The sequence below is a fragment of the Microcebus murinus genome, chromosome 16 (genome assembly GCF_040939455.1).
Source record: "Microcebus murinus isolate Inina chromosome 16, M.murinus_Inina_mat1.0, whole genome shotgun sequence".
Taxonomy (NCBI): Eukaryota; Metazoa; Chordata; class Mammalia; order Primates; family Cheirogaleidae; genus Microcebus; species Microcebus murinus.
Window position 1 is genome coordinate 68484858 of NC_134119.1, and position 20318 is coordinate 68505175.

The 20318-nt window shown below is 54.6% G+C and overlaps 1 protein-coding gene across 1 annotated transcript in view; it reads left to right on the forward strand.

Annotated features, from left to right (window-relative positions):
* The first annotated feature begins 3919 nt into the window (after positions 1-3919).
* MYH14 (myosin heavy chain 14) overlaps positions 3920-20318 on the forward strand; it is an 82052-nt gene continuing 65653 nt past the window's right edge. The window contains exons 1-7 of the mRNA XM_075993239.1: positions 3920-3962; positions 8382-8792; positions 13970-14126; positions 17478-17505; positions 17632-17734; positions 18405-18428; positions 19489-19581. Of these exons, the coding sequence (XP_075849354.1) occupies positions 8385-8792; positions 13970-14126; positions 17478-17505; positions 17632-17734; positions 18405-18428; positions 19489-19581 (813 nt within the window). The 5' untranslated portion in view covers positions 3920-3962; positions 8382-8384. The remainder of the gene's footprint in view (positions 3963-8381; positions 8793-13969; positions 14127-17477; positions 17506-17631; positions 17735-18404; positions 18429-19488; positions 19582-20318) is intronic.

Sequence of the window (20318 nt, forward strand, 5' to 3'; positions counted from 1 at the left end):
CTTTTACAGAAAAAGTTTGCTGACCCCTGGTCCGGAACAATGCCTGCCACATACATAGTTAGGCACTCAATGAATATTTGCTATTACACAACTGAGCCTGTCGCGTATCTGTGACCCACACGAGGCTATCGGCTTGCTCTTGTCTCAAAGCCAGTTCCAGCTCCAAGTCACGTGCAGGAAAACAACAGCCCAGCCACCAAAAATAAAATACTGGGCCCATTCAAATCTTTGCCACAGAGACATGCCCAGGCGGGATTGTGGTCAGGGCTCCCAGCAAAACCTAGCATGCTCTTCCTCCCTCTTTTTCTCTATTAAGATTCACCACCAAGCAAAGAAGCTGCTCCTCCAACATTTCTCTCACTCAAAAAATGTCCCCAAACTCTCTTCCACAAAGCAGCCCCATCCCTGGCCTTCCTGTCCCTTCCCCCTTCAGCTCCAACTTTTTATTTTCATATGTCAGCTTAGCTCCTTGCTGGCTTTTGTCCCCACACCTGTGCCGCCCCTCACTCAGATTCTATATAAGAAGGTCATGTCCGAGGGCTGTGCCAGCTGGCGGGAATCCATGTCCCCTGGAGGCTCAGAGTGCTCGTACATTCCCATTTCCTTTTCCTGGCACATGCTGGCATTCCATCCACCCTCACTGTGGGGTTCCCTCTCCACTGTCGCCTGTGCTGAACCTTCTGGACCCACAGAAGGATCAGCACCAGCCCCTGACAGCCAGGGGCTCACAGTTTAATGCACTGGTCCCAATACTTGGAGTGAAGTGATAAATGGCCAGTGGGGAAGGTGTCAATCCCCAAGGGAGCAAGTTTGATGTTTATCCTGAGGACCTTCTCTGGCAGGCTTGGGTGGAGGACTCTGGAAGGCTCAGAGGCAGTGGAGTGTCTTCTTTGAACTTGGTTTTTTGGGTCTCAGCCTCTCTCCGGTGGCTTCGTGTAGTGATCCATAGCCCAAGCTCTGGAGCCAGACTCCATGGGTTCAAATGCAGGCTCTGCTGCTTTCTAACTGTGTAACCTTGGGCAGCTGTGCCTCAGTGTCCTCATCTGTAAAATGGGTATGACATTAGCACTTACTAGAGTTTGGGGGAGGATTTGGGGATTTAATACATATAAAGGGCTTCAAACTGTGCCTGGAAAACAGTAAGCGGTTAATAAATATCAGCAACTACTAAAGTGCTTAGCACAGGCATCCAGCTCATAGAATACCCTCAGCAAAAGGAACCTGATTATTATCACTCAGTGATGTCATCAATTAGTCTACAGATTGAACAGAACTAATGATGTCTCCAGTTACTAGGCAGATTTAGACCCTCGGTGGGAGTGATGGCGCATCACTAGTTGCCAGGTAGACTTGGCTTTGAGTGGTGTTGATGACATCATCAGTTACCAGGCAGATTCTAGTTAGAATGTGAGCGCCACAACCTTCTTTCATGTTTGAAATTCTGTTGTGTCCCAGTCTACACTCTTCCCTGATGCCTTTGGACACAGGATTTTCTTGTGTCTGAGCCTCAATTTTCTCAGGATAATAAAAGTACCAGCTTCATGGGGTTATTGAGAAACTCGAATGAGTTAAGGCATACAAAGGACACCTCGTCCAGCACACAGCATGCATGACAGCAGCTCTTGTCACCCCTGCTGCAGGATGCCTCCATGGAGAACACTCCAGCCAGAGTGACAGGTACTCTTAGCTCTGTCTTGGTTAAGAGCACAGATTCAGGGGTCTGACCCACGGGAGTCAGAGCCTAGATCTGCCACCAACAGCAACCAAGAGCCCCTGGGCATGTTACTGGCCTGTAAAGTGGTGTAATGATGGTGCCAATGTCATAGGGCTGGCATGAGGGTGCATTGAGATAATGACAGTTATGTTCCCACCGCACGTTCAGGTGTCATGAATGTGACCAGTATTATCACTGCAGGTCCTCTTGGAAAGGGATTTCCCTCCTGGGGACTCAGTTTATTCATCTACAAAGAAGGAAGAGGTGGCCGTGGGAATCTCGAAGCCATGGCAATCTTGACATTTCATGGTCACAAGGACAGCTCTGTGACTGTCCTTTGTCATTGCTGAGCGAATGCACTGGGAGTTGGATGCTTGAGCCTATGTCTGCCCTGAGCACCAATACTAGCTTCTCTCCTCTTGTCTCTTTGTCACCCCATCTCTTGCCTCTGAGCTTTTCCCTTTCCTTTTCCCTTCCTCTGGCTTCTTTCCCTTGTTCTAGACTTCAGATGTGCATAGTTTCTCTCCTGCATGCTGTTTGTAGGGCAATAAACTACAACACTAATACTAATCAGTATTTGTGTATTTAGCCTTTTCCCAGGGCCAGGATTGTGCTAACAGCTTCGTATGCACTAGTTCATTTAATCCATACAATACAAGTGCTTACCATTATTTATGTGACAAACATTTATCAAACACCTACTGGGCACCAGGCCCGGGGGATTCAGCACTGAAAAAAACAAAGATATTTGCCCTTGTAGGACTTAGATTCTAGTGGGCAGACAAATGACAAACAGATAAACAAATTACCAAACACTACCAGTGCTATGAGACAAACACAAGCAGGGTCAAGGCAGGAGTAAGTGATAAGGGGACTGTTTAATATAGGGTGGCTGGAAAAGGCCTCTTGGAAGAGGTGACATGGAAGCAGAATTGATGATGTGAGAAGGAGGTAGCCATGCAAAACCTAGGGGAAGAGCTTTCCTGGAGCAAGGAACAGGTTACATCAAGGCCTTGGGGCAGGATCATACCTGAAGAGTGTTTGAAAAACTGAGGAACAACCAGGAGGGCACTGCAGCTGGAGCAGAAGGAGGAGGTTGGGGTGGGGTCAGATCAGAGAGAGCAAAAGGGGCCACATCATGCAGGGCCTTGTGGGCCATGGTGAGGGCTTAGACTTTTACTGAGTCATGGAAGGTTCTGAACAGAGGAGGGCCTGGTCGGAATAGAGTTTGGCAGGATCCCATCAACAGTACAGACAAGCGTGGGGGCAGACGGACTATCACTCCCATTTTACGGGTGCAGAAACAAATGGAACCTTAGAAAAGTCCAGCAAATGGCTCAGGTCCATACAGCTGCTGAGCAGCACAGCCAGGCTGGCAGACCGCCTTGGGTTTTCTCTGTGACCTTGAGAAGTCTCCCGCCTCCCCCAAGCCTCAGTTTTCCTCTGTAAACTGGGAATCATTGCCCTGTGTTTGGGCACAAGTTCTGGAGTCAGATTTGGCGGAGTTCTTGTGCCAGCTCTATGACTTTCGGCATTAACATCCTCTTTCCAAGCTCCGGTTTACCTCATCTGGAAGATGAAGGTCTTAATGGCACCGATTTCAAGGGGTTCGTTGTAAGGATTAAATGAGATCATGCAGGTAACGTGCTTGGTGCAGCTCCTGGCAAGCATCGGGCGCTCACTACATGATGCCTATTCTGATGGCATCACCGCCCACACCTCCCCGGTGGGTGAGAGCCTGGGAGAGTGCCTGGTACGCGGTCGGCTTTCGACAAAAGTGAATTCTCTCTCCCGTCTCTCCTGCCCGCCGGCTCTCCGGGGACCCAGGCATTCCGGCCTGCAGCCGCCCCCCCACGCCGGCGGCACAAAGGCCCCCATTCATGCCTGGCGCACAAAGCGGCCCATTCACCCGGGCCCCGTGGGCCTCCGCGCCCCGGCCGCCCCCCGCGCCTCGCCATTGGTCGCGCCCCCTGCCCGTCAGGCCTGGGGTCCCACCCAGGGCCGCGCCGCCTAGCTCGGCGCCTCGGCTGGGTTCTTTTCCCACGGCTGGCACCCTTCGGCAACTTCCGATTGGCTCCACTTGCCAGCCGCTCTCGGTGATTGGCGGCCTCGCTCCCCATGGGCGGGGCCGAGGCTTGCCGCAGCGGGCGCCGATTGGCTCCTGCTGCGCTTGTGGGGGCGGGGCGGTCCCGGCGGGCCCAGCCCTCTTTCTCCCCAGGCCGAAGCCTCCGGACGGCCCTGGAAGCCGGTGAGTGCCCGGGGCCGGCAGCTGGCCTGGGGCGGCGGAGCGGGGCTGGGGCCGGGAGGTGGAGTCTGGGGGCTGCGGCCCGGGCGGGCCCGGGAGGCCGGCGCGGGAGGCGGGGGAGGGGCGGTGACGCGACACTCACCTTGACCGAGCAGCGGGACGGTGGCGGGGAGGGGGGGCGTCTACACTCCCCCAACTCAACTTCCTCCTGGGTGTGAGGCCGGGCTGGGGTCCTAGCTGGCGGCCTCGGGCCTGTTCCGCAGAAGGGGAAACTGAGGCTCTCTTTGGGACCTTGGACGCTTTAATACCTGAGTCATCGCCTCAATCCTCTGCCACCAGAATGGCGATGTCTCTGTTTTCCCGTGTAATAATTGCATGTCAGAGGAAGGGGTCACGACTGGTAGGGGTAGAGGGGTGGGAAAAGACATGTTTGAGCGCCTACCATGTAGTGGGACGTTTTTATCTCTATAATTAAATAACTTCCTTTCATTATCCTGTTAACTCAAAGTGGGTTACAATGTACCCATTTTATAGAGAGGAAAAAACTGAGACAGAGTTTGTGACTGCGGAGGGACCCGGTGGAGATAGCACTTTGAAGACCAACTGTATGCAGGATCCTTTAACCGTTTTAATCGCACAGTAGCCCCCAAAGAAGGCAGTGGCCCCTAAGGCAGACGCCAAAGGCTCACAGTGTCACTAACTGGGACCGCGAAACTGATGTCTTTGGAGACCTACCACCAGTTCTCCGCAAATTCCCTGCTTGTTAAAGGCAGGTAGCGCTGGGCTTGAATCCCAGCTCTCTCCCTCTTGCTCTATGTATGACCTTAGTGACTTCGCCTGTCTGTGCCTCGGTTTCCCCACCAGAGAAATGGAGATGTGATTATCTCTATCTCATTGGTTGTTGAGGTCATTCTAGGATCTAGAAGAGCTGTTCTAAGAGCAGAAAACACCCCCGGCACATAGTAGGTGGTCTTGTCACTGTTTACTCCTCATCTCACCCCGAGGACACTGCAGCTCAGGAGGCCAGAAGAACATTTTGTCGTCTTTGGTACTCGTCGTCCTACTCTGTAGATTGTGTTGTTCCATTTGCAGGGTCGGGGAAACTGAGGTTCAGAGAGATTAAATGATGAAGTATTGGGCTGAGAACTTTCTCCAGATCGTTCTGTTAATTTCATTGGCCGCAATTCACAGCGAGGAAAGCTGAGGCCTGGAAAGCTTGAGCGGGATTCGAACTCTGGGAGTCCTCAGTCCCCTTCTTGGTGGGTCCCTGACCTTTGCCCGACAGAAGGAGGAGCAGCCCCTGGCGCCGCCGCCGCCTACCTGGTAACAAGCTCACCGCCGCCTTTCCCCATCCCTTTGAAAAAGGCCCGGAGGCTCCGGGACCCGCCCCTTCCCCAGCCCAGCAGGTGCCGGGTGACGTCGGGGCCCGGCTCCCGCCCCTTGACGCACACGGCCCCGCCCCGCGCTGGACCGCGGAGGTAGCCGCACCTGAGGGCTGGGAAGAGGACCCGGGATTCCCGTGCCCTCTCCCCTTCTCCCGCTCCGGCCCGTGTCCCCAGGTAGTCGCGAGGACTGGCAGGTTGAGGGGGCGGGGACACAGGCCCTTGGGTCCAGGGAAGATGGGTGTTGGGCGCTCAGACGCCTGTATGTGGGGAGGGGGGTTGGGGGCCGGGTATCCCAGGTGTGAGTGAGGCGGGGACTCCTGGGTCTTACGGGACGAGAGAACTGGGAGCTTGGCTTTCTGCGTCTGTGGGGACAGGGGCAGGGGCCTGGACTCTGGATGGAAAGGAGGGGAAGGTTGGGGACCCCGGCGCCCGAATGCTAGCACTAAGCTGAGGTCAGAGGGCTGGGCGCCGGGGGACCCAACCTCTGCCCCAGGGGCGGATCCCTGGCTGCTTTTCCTTTTCCAGCCCAGCAGTCTCTGCCCCTCCCTGGGCAGGTGCTTTCACCTGCCCAGGTGACAGTAATGAGCCCTGGCAGCGCGTTCTTGCCGGTTGAGGGAGGGTGGAGCGGCGGGAGGGGCGCAGCTGTTGGGAGCGGATTGCTGCAGGCCGCGCGATCCGGCTGGGGTCCGACCTCAGAACCAGCATCCTCACCTGGCCCGGCTGCAGTGAGGTGAGCGGCCCCCCGGCACTTCTGAGTCCAGAGGACAAGGGGGCTGGGGGTTCAAACTCCTGGGTCCTGGAAGATTAGGGGACTCGGGGCCAGGACTGCTGAGCCTGGGGGAGGACAGGGCTGGGGACCTGGACTCCTGGCTCCAGGGAGGGGAGGCGCAGGGCTAGGTGATTGCAAAAACTCCCAAACCCTTCCTGGTCAAAGGCCATGGGGCAGGAGAGGAAGTGGGTGGGGTGAGAGTGGGGGGTAAAGTCCCAGGGATGGAGCTTGGCTCTGGTGTTTCAAGGCCACCCTGGAGGCCTGGGGTGAGCCTTGGCGATCCATGGAGAAATGCGGGGCGGGGCAGGGGAAGACAGTGGGACCTGCGGGCAGGAGGCTGGGGGTGGGGAAGACAGGCATCTTCTGGGCCAGATCTGCGGGTGCCCGAAGCTGTGGAGCTGGCTGTTTGGAAGGACTTCTGGGGGCGTGCTGGAGGCGGGGGGACCAGCCAGGGGTCTCCAGGCCTGTTGGGCAGAAGCACTGCGCTGGAGAGACAGAACTCTGTGACCGTGACTGGCCCGGCAGACTTCTTTAGGAGGAGGGCGCCATGCGGGACAGGGAGAATGTTTTCCCTGTTGCTGCTTGGAACTGCTGTCATTTGACCACTGTCTATGGCCCCCTGGGGGGCGGGGCGGGGGGGGGGGGGGGGCAGGGCATCTGGCTCACCCAGGCCTGGCCGGCAAGGTCTGAGACTGAGGCTAGCGCTGGAGCCACCCCAGGCCAGGAGCTCCTCCCGGTAGGGCTCCCGTGTGACGCATCTCAGGGTCCCCAGGCCCACTGGCGGCACCGCCTGGTACTCGGAAGGCCTCAGAGAGGATGAAGGGGGCCAGGCTCCCCATCTCATGGAGGAGGAAACCAGGTTCCAGAGAAGGAAGGAACTGTGAACGGAGGCAGTGAGATCCGAGTCTGTTCTGCAGGCCTGAGGCAGGTGTGATCAGAGGTGGTCAGGGAATCTAAGGACAAAAATCAGATCAATACCCTCCTTGGGCTCACATCGCAGAGTAAAAGCAAGGTCACCCTCTTTGTCCCCTCTGTCACCTCACCTCCTACCGTCTCCCCCTTGATCACTTGGTTCCAGCCACCCGGGCCACCTGACAGTGTCACGGACACACAGGCACACCCCTGCCCCAGGGCCTTTGCACTGGCTGCCTGGCGTGCTTCTCCTCCCGACATCCCCCCACACACTCGCTCCTTGCGTCTCCCTCAGGTCTTCATTTAAATGCCACATCAGAGAGGCCTTCCCTGCCACCCTAACGTCCCCGCCCCCTGCGTCATCTCTCTCCTTGCCATCTATTTCCATTTAACATACTATATAATTTACTTTTTTATCTTTCTATCTGCCTCCTGGGATTAGAGCAGCTCTTTCCCCTAGAAATGTAATGCAAGGCAAACATGTAATTTAAAATTTTCTAGTAGCCACATTTAATTTAAAAAGTGATATTAATGTTAATGATACATTTCATTTAACCCAATATACCCAAAATATTATTTCAACATGTCACCAAATATCAAAAACACCAATAAGCTATATTTTTGTCGTACTGTCTTTGAAATCCAGTGTGTGTGTCTTAGGCTTAGAACGCCATCCGGTTTGGACTGTCTGTTTCTTTTTTTTTTTTTTTTGAGACAGAGTCTCGCTTTGTTGCCCAGGCTACAGTGAGCGCCGTGGCTTCAGCCTAGCTCACAGCAACCTCAAACTCCTGGGCTCAAGCGATCCTCCTGCCTCAGCCTCCCAAGTAGCTGGGACTACAGGCATGTGCCACCATGCCCGGCTAATTTTTTCTATATATATTAGTTGGCCAATTAATTTCTTTCTATTTAGAGTAGAGACGGGGTCTCGCTCTTGCTCAGGCTGGTTTTGAACTCCTGACCTCGAGCAATCCACCCGCCTCGGCCTCCCAGAGTGCTAGGATTATAGGCGTGAGCCACCGTGCCCGGCCTGGACTGTCTGTTTCGATGCCCAGTAGCTTACACATGGCGTTGACTGCCCCGTCAGACAGCCCAGGGCCAGAATATTGCCAACACCTAGAGCCAGCCGTGCCTCCTTCACAGCTTGGCTTGTTGAGTGATTGTGGAATGAATGAATGAATGAATGAATGGGTAGAGAGGTGAATGAATGGAATGAGTAAGCCAGGTCTGTTGACCCATTTTGCAGAGGTGTAAAAAGAGACCTGGTGACGGAGGGCAAGGGGCTGCGCGGGGCATTTGGAGTGGGGATGGGGACACTGCGGAGGGGCCCCTCCTGACCTCTGGCTCTCCCCCTTGCAGACCATGGCAGCAGTGACCATGTCGGCGCCGGGGCGGAAGGTGCCCCCCAGGCCGGGCCCAGTGCCCGAAGCGGCCCAGCCGTTCCTGTTCACGCCGCGCGGGCCCAGCATGGGCGGTGGGCCGGGGGGCTCGGGCACCTCCCCGCAGGTGGAGTGGACGGCCCGGCGCCTCGTGTGGGTGCCCTCGGAGCTGCACGGGTTCGAGGCCGCAGCGCTGCGGGACGAGGGCGAGGAGGAGGCCGAGGTGGAGCTGGCGGAGAGCGGCCGGCGGCTGCGGCTGCCCCGGGACCAGATCCAACGCATGAACCCGCCCAAGTTCAGCAAGGCCGAGGACATGGCGGAGCTGACCTGCCTCAACGAGGCCTCGGTGCTGCACAACCTCCGCGAGCGCTACTACTCGGGCCTCATCTACGTGAGTGGCCGCCGCCCCCGGGAGGGCCGTGTCCGGGCGGGGGGCGGGGTGCCAGCAGCCCAGCTGAATTAACTCGGGGCTATTTATAGTCTTTATCCCGTGTCTTGTGACTATTCCCATACTTAGTTGCCAAATTAGAAATTGCTGGAATACCAGGACAGACTCAGACCCTTATTGGGGGTGTCACATAATGTAGACGCTATAGATAAACCGCATTATTTTCCTAAGGTATAAATAATTCCAGTTTCTCAAATGTTAATATAACTCGTCCCAAGGGTTGAGAGAAAGGGATATGGGCCTGTGACAACAATTGATGAGGACCAACAATTGATGAAAACATGCTAGGCTCTGTGCTGAATGCCTTCCATATATCCATCCATGTAATCTCACCTTAGGCGAGGTAGAGACTATTATTGCTCCCATTTTACGTAAGAGGCAACTGAAGCCCAGAGAGAGAGTGAGTCATGATCAAAATGAGCATTTATTCAAACACTTACTAAGCATTCTTCTAAACTTTCTAAAATACATTGCCTCCATCAGATTTCACAGTTATAAAGCATTTGGTCCCCATTTTGCAGGTAAAGAAACTGAGGCACAGAGAGGTCAAGTTCCTAGACCAAGGTCAACAGATAGACCTGGCCGACCCAGGTAGAGGGCCCCGGGCTTTCCCGCTTTGCTGTGGTGCCTCTCAAGATGAAGAGGGGATTGATGATAGTGAGGTTGGCTATGGTAGTCTCTGCCTCTGTGCTAAGCATGTGATGCCTGTCACATTATTTAATCTTTACAACAAACAGATGGGGCAGAGCGGTGGTTCTTAATCCCAACTTCATGTTTAGGATCATCTGGGGAATTCTGAGAAAATACCGACGCCTGAGCCCCACCCCAGACCTTTACATCAGGCTCTCTGGGGGTGTGGCAGAGGCCCTGGTATTTTTAATAAGCTTCCAGGGTGGTTCTAATGGGCAGCCAAGGGGTTGTTAATTCTATTTAACATAAGAGCAAACAGGATTAGAGAGATTGACAAGGAATGTGGACAAGAATAATGAAAAATAATAATAATGGGTGGCTGGCAAATATTTATTGAGCACTTATGACGTGCCAGGTACTGTCGCAAGTACCGCATGTGAGTTATCAGCTCCCTCTGGGCCAGGGACTGTCGATACTGCCCAACACTCAGGAATGTTAAGTGACCCAGGCCCGGGTCACACAGCCGTGAAGGAGTCATGCCGGAATTTGAACCCAGGCAGCTGGCCCCAGACTCACGCTCCAAACTTCAGCTCAGACTGGTGGCGTCTCCCAGCCTTGTCCCAACATCCACCCTGCCGAGGGTCACAAAGCGAAAGACGTCTGACTCCCGTTTGGAGACCGAGGCTCTGGGAGGAGCAGTGGCTGGCTCAGCTTGTGGTGGCAGATGTGGGATTAGAATCGAGGGCCCTAGATGGGGTTGGCACCTATGCTGGCCCCTTCTGAATCCTCACTCACCTTTATGAGCCCCAGGAAAGAGGCCACTGCCTTGGATCTCACCGAAGGCCAGGGATATCAGAGTGATGCCCAAAGTACTGAGCCTCGCTTTGCCTTTTAATAAATAGTCTGGTTCCTTGCAGCGACCTTGTCAAGTGTCTGCTGTCATCCCCATTCTGCAGGGGATGTGAGCCGCAGAGAGGGCGCAGGACTTGGACATAAGCCTCACAGCTAGGATCAGGCTAAGCTGGGATTTGAACCCTGGTCGTTCTGACTACAGACCCCAAGTTCTGGCCACTGCACTAGGAAGATTATTCAGAAAGTTCAGCGGGAAAAAATGGTGGGGACTGAGCTAAAGTGGTGGCCAGGGAGCCAGAGAATTGGGACCTACAAAATGAAAGTGAGATAGAAGATTCTGGAAACCCAGACAGGAAGCAAATTGGGCCTTAATGATGATCATTAGCACTTGGTGAGTACCTGCCTGCTCTGTTGGCTGCTGTTCTAAACTTCTTCCCAGTATGATCTGTGGGCCCCTCTGCATCCACACAAGGCTGTGAGGTAGGGATCATGCCTCCTTCCTCCCACAGCTCGGAGGGGACAAGCCACTGGCCCCACAGACGCTGATGATGGCTACTGTATTGAGCATGCGCAGTGTTTCGGGGCCCATGTTAAGCCCTGTGCATGACACATGAACTTGTGGATGGCTCCCAGCCACCCTATGTGGGAAGCGCTGTTCCTGTCCCCATTAGATAAGGACAGCGAGACCCAGAAAGTCTGCTTGCTCAAGTCACCCGGCCTGAAGATGTTAGAGGTGTGATCCCAGCCCCACCTGCTTGTCTTAAGATTGGTGCTGAACGCATGGCTCTTAACTGGCCAGCGGGTCTGGGGAAAGCGCGTGTTGCCCAGTGGAAAGTGTTGTGTGTCCTGGACACCAAACTCCCAGTTTCTGCCGCTGATAGGCTGTGTGGCCTCGGGTTGCTCGCAGGGTCTCAGTCCCTTTGCTGGGACGCTTGGGCAGGGAGGGAGCCCGTTTGGGAGCACCCTGCCCTGCGAGGCGCTGCAAGATGCATCGTGGCATCTCATGCCCAGAGCCCTTCCAGGTGACAGGGCTTGAAAGCCCCATTTTCCAGGGCTGGAAAACTGAGGCTCAGAGAGGGCAAATCTTTTGTTCAAAGCCACACACAGAAAATGCATCATCGGAATTTGAACCCAGGATTTTGTGGCTTCAAGGCCTGATGGAGCCCTTGGCTCCCAGGTGGGTCGGGTAACGTGAGCGTCTCAGGAGCCACATTAGCCATTATTGTGTGGGCCCCGCCCTGGCCTGGCTGGTTCTTATTCATTATCTCCCTTAATCCCCGCAGCGTTTGTGATGAGGTGGGGAGTGTCCTCCCCGGTTTCCCAGGGAGGAAACCGAGATGATGGAGAAAGTCACTGGACAGAGGAGGGCTGGGGGCAGGTCTGTCTTCAGGGCCCCCGAGGACAGGGGCAGGCCTTCTAGAACCTTCTAACTCAGGTGTCCCCGACCCTCTCTGGTCGCACCAGCCTCTACCTTTTGCTCCCCTGGCCGCCTTGGCCAGCTCAGGTTCCCGTTGCCAGGGTGTTGCCTTGGCAACAAGGTGTGGTCGCAGGAGGGGCCTGGGGTGGGGGGTGGCGTGGGGAGTGGGTTCCTCCGCCAGCCAGCAGTGGGGCCCGGGCGCCAGCAGCCATGAGATACCCTCCCAGGGAATGCGGTCCGGCCGCCCCGCCCTCCGAGAGCAGGGAGCTCCCGGCAGCAGCCCTTCCAGGCGGGGCGGGCAGACACCCAGCAAACCGGTTGTTCTGCTCCTGGCCGGCCACCCAGCCTCCCACCGTTAGAAGGTTGGCACCTGGGACTGGGCAGCCTGTGGCGGCCACACCCTGCTCTTCTGGAGAAGCCCAAGTGTGTGGGAGCTTATGGCAGTCCTGTAGCTAACTAGCTAAGCAACCAGCTTGCTAGCCAAGTAGCTAACTGATTCAATAGTTAGCTAGCTAAGCCACTAAACAGCTAACTCTCTGGCTAGTTTAGCTAGCGAACTCTAGGTGGCGTGGCTAGTTCGCTCTCTGGCTGGTTTGGCTAAATGGGTAGAAAGCTCCCTAACTGTCTAACTGCTCAGGTGTGTGCAGAATACCTCCTGCCTACCTGATACCCCCATGAGCAAGAGCGGTTCTTTTTTGTTTTTTTGAGACAGAGTCTCACTCTGTTGCCCAGGCTAGAGTGAGTGCCGTGGCATCAGCCTAGCTCACAGCAACCTCAAACTCCTGGGCTCAAGTGATCCTCCTGCCTCAGCCTCCCGAGTAGCTGGGACTACAGGCATATGTCTCCATGCCCGGCTAATTTTTTCTATATATTTTTAGTTGGCCAATTAATTTGTTTCTATTTATAATAGAGACGGGGTCTCACTCTTGCTCAGGCTGGTTTCGAACTCCTGACCTCGAGCAATCTGCCTCCCAGAGTGCTAGGATTACAGGCTCGAGCCACTTTGCCCGGCCAAGAGCAGTTCTTAACTCTTTGCACTCGCTTGCTTTTTTCTCGATTCCTTTATTCTACTCAGGATTTAATTTTTTAAATACCCCAGATCTTACAAAGCGCGGCAGTAGAATAAAAAACTGGAGTTTCTTTTCATACAAACTTATTTATTTGGATTTTTTTTATATTTCAAATTATTGATACATTCAAAGAGTAATTCTAATCTCTATAATTTTTGCTAACCGTGTCGAGTCACACTCGACATTGGAGTGCAAAGGGTTAAACCATTATAGAGTCCTGAATCCAGCCCTAAAGGGTCCATGGGTGGAATTCATGGGATCCCTGAACTTGAATGCAAAAAAAAAAAAAAAATAAATTACATCTTTAATTTCATGCACCTTGAACCTGAAATTTAGCATTTCCTCCACCGAGAATGCACCACTCAGCACGGGCACGTAAGCAGGACAGTTATATGACTGGGGTCAACAGAAACCACAGATACGTGCCTACTGCGTTTCATGCTGCACGTACCACAGCACCTCTCCAGAGATAGCCCAGGCGAATACGTAACATTCCTCTTTGACCCCTTTCAATGCAAGTGCATACACGGTTCTCAACTCGTTTCCATTCACTTGGTAATATTTTGGAGATAGTCCCACATGTGCAGTGCACAACCTGCCCAGCTGTACACAGCAGCCCCATGATGCCTTTCAATCTGTGGGCAGGCAGCTGAGACCCTCTCCCCTCTCGCCCACTGTAGACATATTCTGGACTTTTCTGTGTGGTCATCAACCCGTACAAGCAGCTTCCCATCTACACAGAGGCCGTGTGGGACTATCCATGGCTCTCCCTGACAGCGTCATAGGAATCCATTGTTTGAACGTGCATTCAGGTCGTTTCTAGTCTTTTGCTGCTACAAAGAATGCTTCAACAGATGACTTGCACGTGGTCATTTCATGTGCGTGTGAGTCCAGGTGGCCGCAGGCTGTAACTCAAGTCTGGCTGGCTGCAAAGTCCATGGTTTCTCTCAGGGTAAATCTTCATCATGTAACACCTTTGTACAATTTGGCAAGATCCTTATATTCAAATCTACATTGTTATGGTGTAGACAGAGCATGTGCAGATAACCCTTGTGCAGTGCACAACCTGCCCAGCTGTACACAGCAGCCCCATGATGCGTTTCCATCTGTGGGCAGGCAGCTGAGACCCTCTCCCCTCTCGCCCACCATAGACGTACTCCGGACTCTTCTGTGTGGTCATCAACCCGTACAAGCAGCTTCCCATCTACACAGAGGCCATTGTGGAGATGTACCGGGGCAAGAAGCGCCATGAGGTGCCGCCTCACGTGTATGCAGTGACCGAGGGGGCCTACCGAAGCATGCTCCAGGGTGAGTGCTGTGCTGAGACTTCCAGGGGGGCCTGGCCAGATGCCGCCGGGAGCCAGGGACAGGGTCAGACCACAGCGTGGGGGATTTCAGACTTCGCGAGACTTTTTGGGAGGCCGGAGGGAACACAAATAGAGGGCCGAGTGAGTGAGGCTGTAGGTCCGAGAGCCTCGTTATCTGTCTCTGTTCACCCCTTCTCTCAACAATATTTGGGAGCCACTTTTGCTGGGCTTATGCAAAAAATTTCTCTTGAGACAAGAGTGTTCATTCATTCAACATTTATCGTTGGTGGTAGACATGATCTACGTTGTCATGGGGTAAGATGTCGCCCCTTAGACGGAGGGATGGCAGCACCAGGCCGTTGTGTACAGCTGAGCAGGTTGCACACTGCACAAGGGCATCCTTCCAAGGGGCTGACGCTCACACCGCAACAGTGTAGACCAGTCCTGGAAAAACTACATAATCAGCATCCGCAATAAACACAATGTACTTGATACATATTTGTTATATATCATCTATTTTCATAAATATTTAGCGTATACCAAATATATATTAAACTTTTAAAACTTTATATCATAACGTAATAGTACATAGCAATATATTTATATTGAACATATACTTATTTAATATATGCTTTGTTTCTGTTGTGTCTTATGTTTATATCATATAACGCAGTGGCTCTCAGAGTGTGATCTCATTGGTGGCATCACGTCACCTGGGAACTGGTTAGAAGTGCAGACTTGGGCCGTGCCTCAGGCCTACTGGGTCACACGCTCCGGGCCAGGGCTCGGCAATCAGTGTCTTTACAAGATCCCCCTGACAATCCTGATACTCAAGTCTGAGAACCTCTGGTCCAACATGCAATATATAATATACCTGCATTCCGTAATAGAACATGCTAACAGATAATGCATTTACATTCTCATTATAAACTTGTGTACAGTAATAGGTAAAAGTTACATAATTTGATTGTATAATTCGTTACATATTTTTATAATTTTTAGCTATTATCATCTGCTAGCTATTATTATATCTTAGGAATAAATGTACAATAAGGTAAAGGTGAGTTCTGCTCAGTGCCAGGAATTTTTCATGGATTCGATTCTGTTGCGATTTCGTGTGTTAGCAGAAGTATGTTGTTTGGTCTCTACGTATTTTGGGATTTTCCAGTTATCTTTGTTATTTTATTTATTTATTTTTTTGAGACAGAGTCTCTCTTTGTTGCCCAGGCTAGAGTGAGTGCCGTGGCGTCAGCCTAGCTCACAGCAACCTCAAACTCCTGGGCTCAAGCGATCCTCCTGCCTCAGCCTCTCGAGTAGCTGGGACTACAGGCATGCGCCACCATGCCTGGCTCATTTTTGCTATATATTTTTAGTCGGCCAATTAATTTCCTTCTGGTTTTTTTTTTTTTAGTAGAGACGGGGTCTTGCTCTTGGTCAGGCTGGTTTCGAACTCCTGACCTTGAGCAATCCGCCTGCCTCGGACTCCCAGAATGCTAGGATTACAGGCGTGAGCCACCGGGCCCAGCCTATCTTTGTTATTGATTTCTGGGTTAGTCCCACTGTGGTCTGAGACTGGACATTGTATGATTTCTAGTCTTTTAAATTCGTCAAGGTGTGTTTTGTGGCCTGGGACGTGGTCCCTCTTGGTGAATGTCCCGTGAGAACTTAAGCAGAAGGTGGGCTCCGCTCTCACTGGATAAAATGGTCACTAGGTGTCAGTTGTATCTGGCTGGCTCATAGTGGGGCCGAGCTCAGCTGAGGCCTCACTGATTTCTCCCTGCCGGACGCGCCTGTCTCTGATGGCCGAGTGTTGCAGTCTCCAACTAGAATAGCAGATTCGTCTATTTCTCCTGGCAGTTTTGTCAGTTTTTGTTGGATTAACTCATTTAACCTCATAGCAACTCTATGAAATAGGTTCTCCCATTACCCTGATTTCCAGCAGGGGAAACTGAGGCACGGAGCAAAGCAGTCATCACCTGTGGTCACACTGTGGGTGGGTGGGCCGAGGTGGGATTTGAACCCAGGGCCCAGACCACGGCCTCCCTGTACATCACACCATGAGTTATGTGTCCGTCTTGTGCGGGGCGCCGAGCTGAGTGGGTTTGGAACATTCTCCTGAGTTCTGACCACAGCCCTGTGGGGTGGTGGCTATTTTGAGCCCCACTTTTCAGATGGGAAAACGGAGGCACAGAGAGACTCGGGGACCGTCCCCAAGTCACTCAGCCAGGCAGGGGCAGCTGGGCCTCGAGCCCCAGTGCATACGGCCCCAGCCCAGGTCCTGCCGAATGCAGCTCACCTCCCGGCTAAAGCCACCCCGAGGACTCCCGCCCCTGCTTTTTAAGCCCCTGCTTAAAAAACATTCAGACCCTGTGATCGTGGCTTCAAAACCCGCCTGTGCCCCTTGCCATCTCTGTCCCCTCCCCCAGCCTCACTGGCCTTCCTGTCTCTCAAATGTCCCCAACTCGCTCTGACCCCAGGGCCTTTGCCCCGACTGTGCCCTCTGCCTGAGATGTCACCTCTCCTGCCAAGCCCTCCCTCCCTCCTGCCCCCCAGGTCACGTCTCATGAATACCAGGTTCCTCAGTCCCGGCTCTGTGGGCATCTGGGGTGAGATGACTCTTTGTTGCGGAGGACTGTCCCCTATGTAGCAGGATGTTCAGCAGCATCCCTGGGCGCTAACCACGCAGTGCCAGTAGAGCCCCTCTCCCTGGTTGTGACAACCAGAAATGCCTCCCGGCGCTGCCACCAGCCCCTGGGGGCAGCAGAGGACAAAATCACCCCTGGTTGAGAGCCATCACTTTATGCTGTTACCTGTTTAGCTGTCCCCTGCCCCGTGCCAATCGCTGCTAAGTCGTCGTAAGTCCTCATTTGTGTGGTTTTTGTCCCCCCTTCTGTGCCCGGTGCTTAGCAGCTGGGAGGCTGCATCTCTGGAATGGTTGTGTCAGGCCCAAGGTGGGCGCTGGGGGAGATGTCTTGTATCGGGGGTCAACCCTGGGGTCCGGGACCTCGCTCTGTTGTCTGAATCTCGCGTGGCCGGCATGAGGCAGCACACAGCATGGTCTCCAATTGTGGTGTTAAATAGACTGTGTTCTGTTAAGTTGGGGTTGACGGTCTCTATTCTATAGGTGAAGAAAAACCAAGGATCAGAGAGGGATAGCTGTTTTCCCAGGGTCACACAGCAAGCAAGGGGCTGAGTTGGGTGGGATATTAGAACCCAGGAGTGTCACAGATCAAAAGTAAACCCTTCCTCACTCCTTGGGAATCATTTTGAAAAGACAGTGGCTAGTGTAAGGGGTCAGAGGGTCCTGCTGGAGAGACTGTCTCAGGTGACATGTCCCTTCTTGTCCCTACAGATCGTGAGGATCAGTCCATTCTCTGCACGTGAGTAATCCGGAAGGACTTGCTGGAGGGGGAGGGGTCCCGGCTGGGCGTGGCTCTGTTTGGAAGGGCAGGGGGCTTCCCTGGCGTCACTGCCAACCCCCTTCGCTTCCCCTTGTCCCCCCACAGCGGGGAGTCTGGGGCCGGGAAGACGGAGAACACCAAGAAGGTCATCCAGTACCTCGCCCACGTGGCATCGTCGCCGAAGGGCAGGAAGGAGCCGGGCGTCCCCGTAAGCGACCCGGCCTTGGCACACCCCTGGGCCCCGCCACAGCCACGTCCCCTCCGTCTCGGGCTCTGCTCCCCCGTAACTGCCTGCCTCCTCCACAGGGGCCATGGCTGGTGCGGGGCCTTCCCTGGCCGCCCGTGCCGCCTGAGCACCTACTGTGTGCCCGGGCTGGGGCCGGGAGCAGAGGCAGGGCAGATGCACAGTCGCAAGGGCCAGTGTTAGCCTCGTTGGCTCTCGGAACAGCACCTGACACTTAGTAGGTGTTTTATTTTCTGAGCACCTACTATGCGTCAGGCCTGATTTTAGGTGACCACGATGCGTGGGTTTGTCATCTAAGTGAACAATACACAGTGCTCCCCATGTTCCGAGCCCTTTGCTCACATCACCTCACTTAACGCCCCAGTGAGCTGGGTGCTGCTGTCCCGTGTTGCAGACGAGGGACCGCAGGCACGGGGTGGGGGCGAGTCAGTTGGTCACCTGCCCTGGGAGGGCTAGAGCAGGGTCCAAAGCCAGGCATGTGGTCCCCCCGGCCACCCCACTCCGCACACCCTGTTCCCCTAACCCCCTGCCCCCGTACCCCACCACTGCCCGAGGCCACCGGTTCACCTGTGTGTCTGTCCACGTTCCATGTGCTGTGTCCTGGTCCGTGTCTCGTGTCCTGTGACTTCCTCAGGCCTCCGCCAGCACCATGTCTTACGTGAGTAGCAGGGACTCACTCGAGTCTTGCCGCCCCTCACGCTGCCCCGGCCCGAGGCCTTCCTGGTAGACGGCCCAAGGCAGCCATGGCGACACCTGCCAGGGACTCCCACCGCCACGACAGTGGCCCTGCTGTGTGTGTGCAGACGGGCCACAGATGTCAACATGAAATGACCCAGGGACCAAAGCTGCCGTTTACTACCGATCTACCGAATGTGTCTAGCCGGGCCCACGGGCTCTGGGCACCCACACGCCCAGGGAGCTGGCAGCCAAGCCACGTGCCCTTCACCTTGCATATATTTTTTCATTTGACAAAGCCATCCGCCTAGCTGAGACTGTTTCATCCTAACACCAGCTAGACGTAGCCTGAGAGAAGGTACACACAGGCTGCTATTTATTGAGCACCTACTGTGTGCCTGGCTCTACATCGAGGGGGCTGGAGAGAAGTTCGGAGTAAGGTTCCTACCATGGGGCAGCCTGGTGGGGAAAGGAAACCACCGTTCTTGATGGCCAACTATGTGCCAGACAGTTTGAAGCACTTTATATATAAGAGGATAGATTTTTCCCTTAATTAAAAATTCTACCAGGAATACAGGAGTCCATATTCACTGTAACAACAGCAAATCAGACAAATTGACATCCGTCTTTCCTCCTCCCAGTCCCCTTCCTTGGAGTGGCTTACACTGTTGACAGTCTGGTGCACATCCTTGCAGACCTTTCTCCATATGTTCACAAACATGTATATGTCTGTAGAACTAACAGTCTTGTTTTGTGGTGGTGTTTCCTTAATTTATTTTTTACTGATGGGATCACATTGCAGGTGTTATTCTGCAACGTTTTTTTTCATTGTTTGGTTTGATTTCTATTCAACAATATGTCTTGGAGATATTTCCCTGTTCGGCTCACAATAGATGGGCAGGCAAGACCCGGATGTGGGAATTGGGCACACACCCAGACACACAAAGGCCCCTCACACACAGACAGGCAGCCACTGGAGACACAGCCCCCAGCTGGGCCCGCCTCCCCGAGGTCCTTACTGACGCCCCCTCTACCCCGGGCAGGGGGAGCTGGAGCGGCAGCTGCTTCAGGCCAACCCCATCCTGGAGGCCTTCGGCAACGCCAAGACGGTGAAGAATGACAACTCCTCCCGATTTGTGAGTGCTGCGGGAGGGCAGTGCCTGGCTGTGTCCGGGTTATAGGAGCCGGGCGTGTAGGGGTGGGTGGGTGGGGCAAAACATATGGGTCTGGGGAGGAGGGGCTGGGGCTGGACCCCCAAGTCTGGGGAGGAGGGGCTTGGGCTGGACCCCGGGGTCTGAGGGAGGAGGGGCTGGGGACATGGACCCCTGGGTCTGGGGGAGGAGGGGCTGGGGACATGGACCCCTGGGTCTGAGGGAGGAGGGGCTGGGGACATGGACCCTGGGTCTGGGGAGGAGGGGCTGGGGACAGGACCCTGGGTCTGGGGAGGAGGGCCTGGGGGCCTGGACCCCCGGGTCTGGGGAGGAGGGGCTGGGGACATGGACCCCTGGGTCTGAGGTAGGAGGGGCTGGGGACATGGACCCCTGGGTCTAAGGGAGGAGGGGCTGGGGACATGGACCCTGGGTCTGGGGAGGAGGGGCTGGGGACAGGACCCTGGGTCTGGGGAGGAGGGGCTGGGGACAGGACCCTGGGTCTGGGGAGGAGGGCCTGGGGGCCTGGACCCCTGGGTCTGGGGAGGAGGGGCTGGGGACAGGACCCTGGGTCTGGGGAGGAGGGGCTGGGGACATGGACCCCTGGGACTGAGGGAGGAGGGGCTGGGGACAGGACCCCTGGGACTGAGGGAGGAGGGGCTGGGGACAGGACCCCTGGGTCTGAGGGAGGAGGGGCTGGGGACATGGACCCCTGGGTCTGAGGG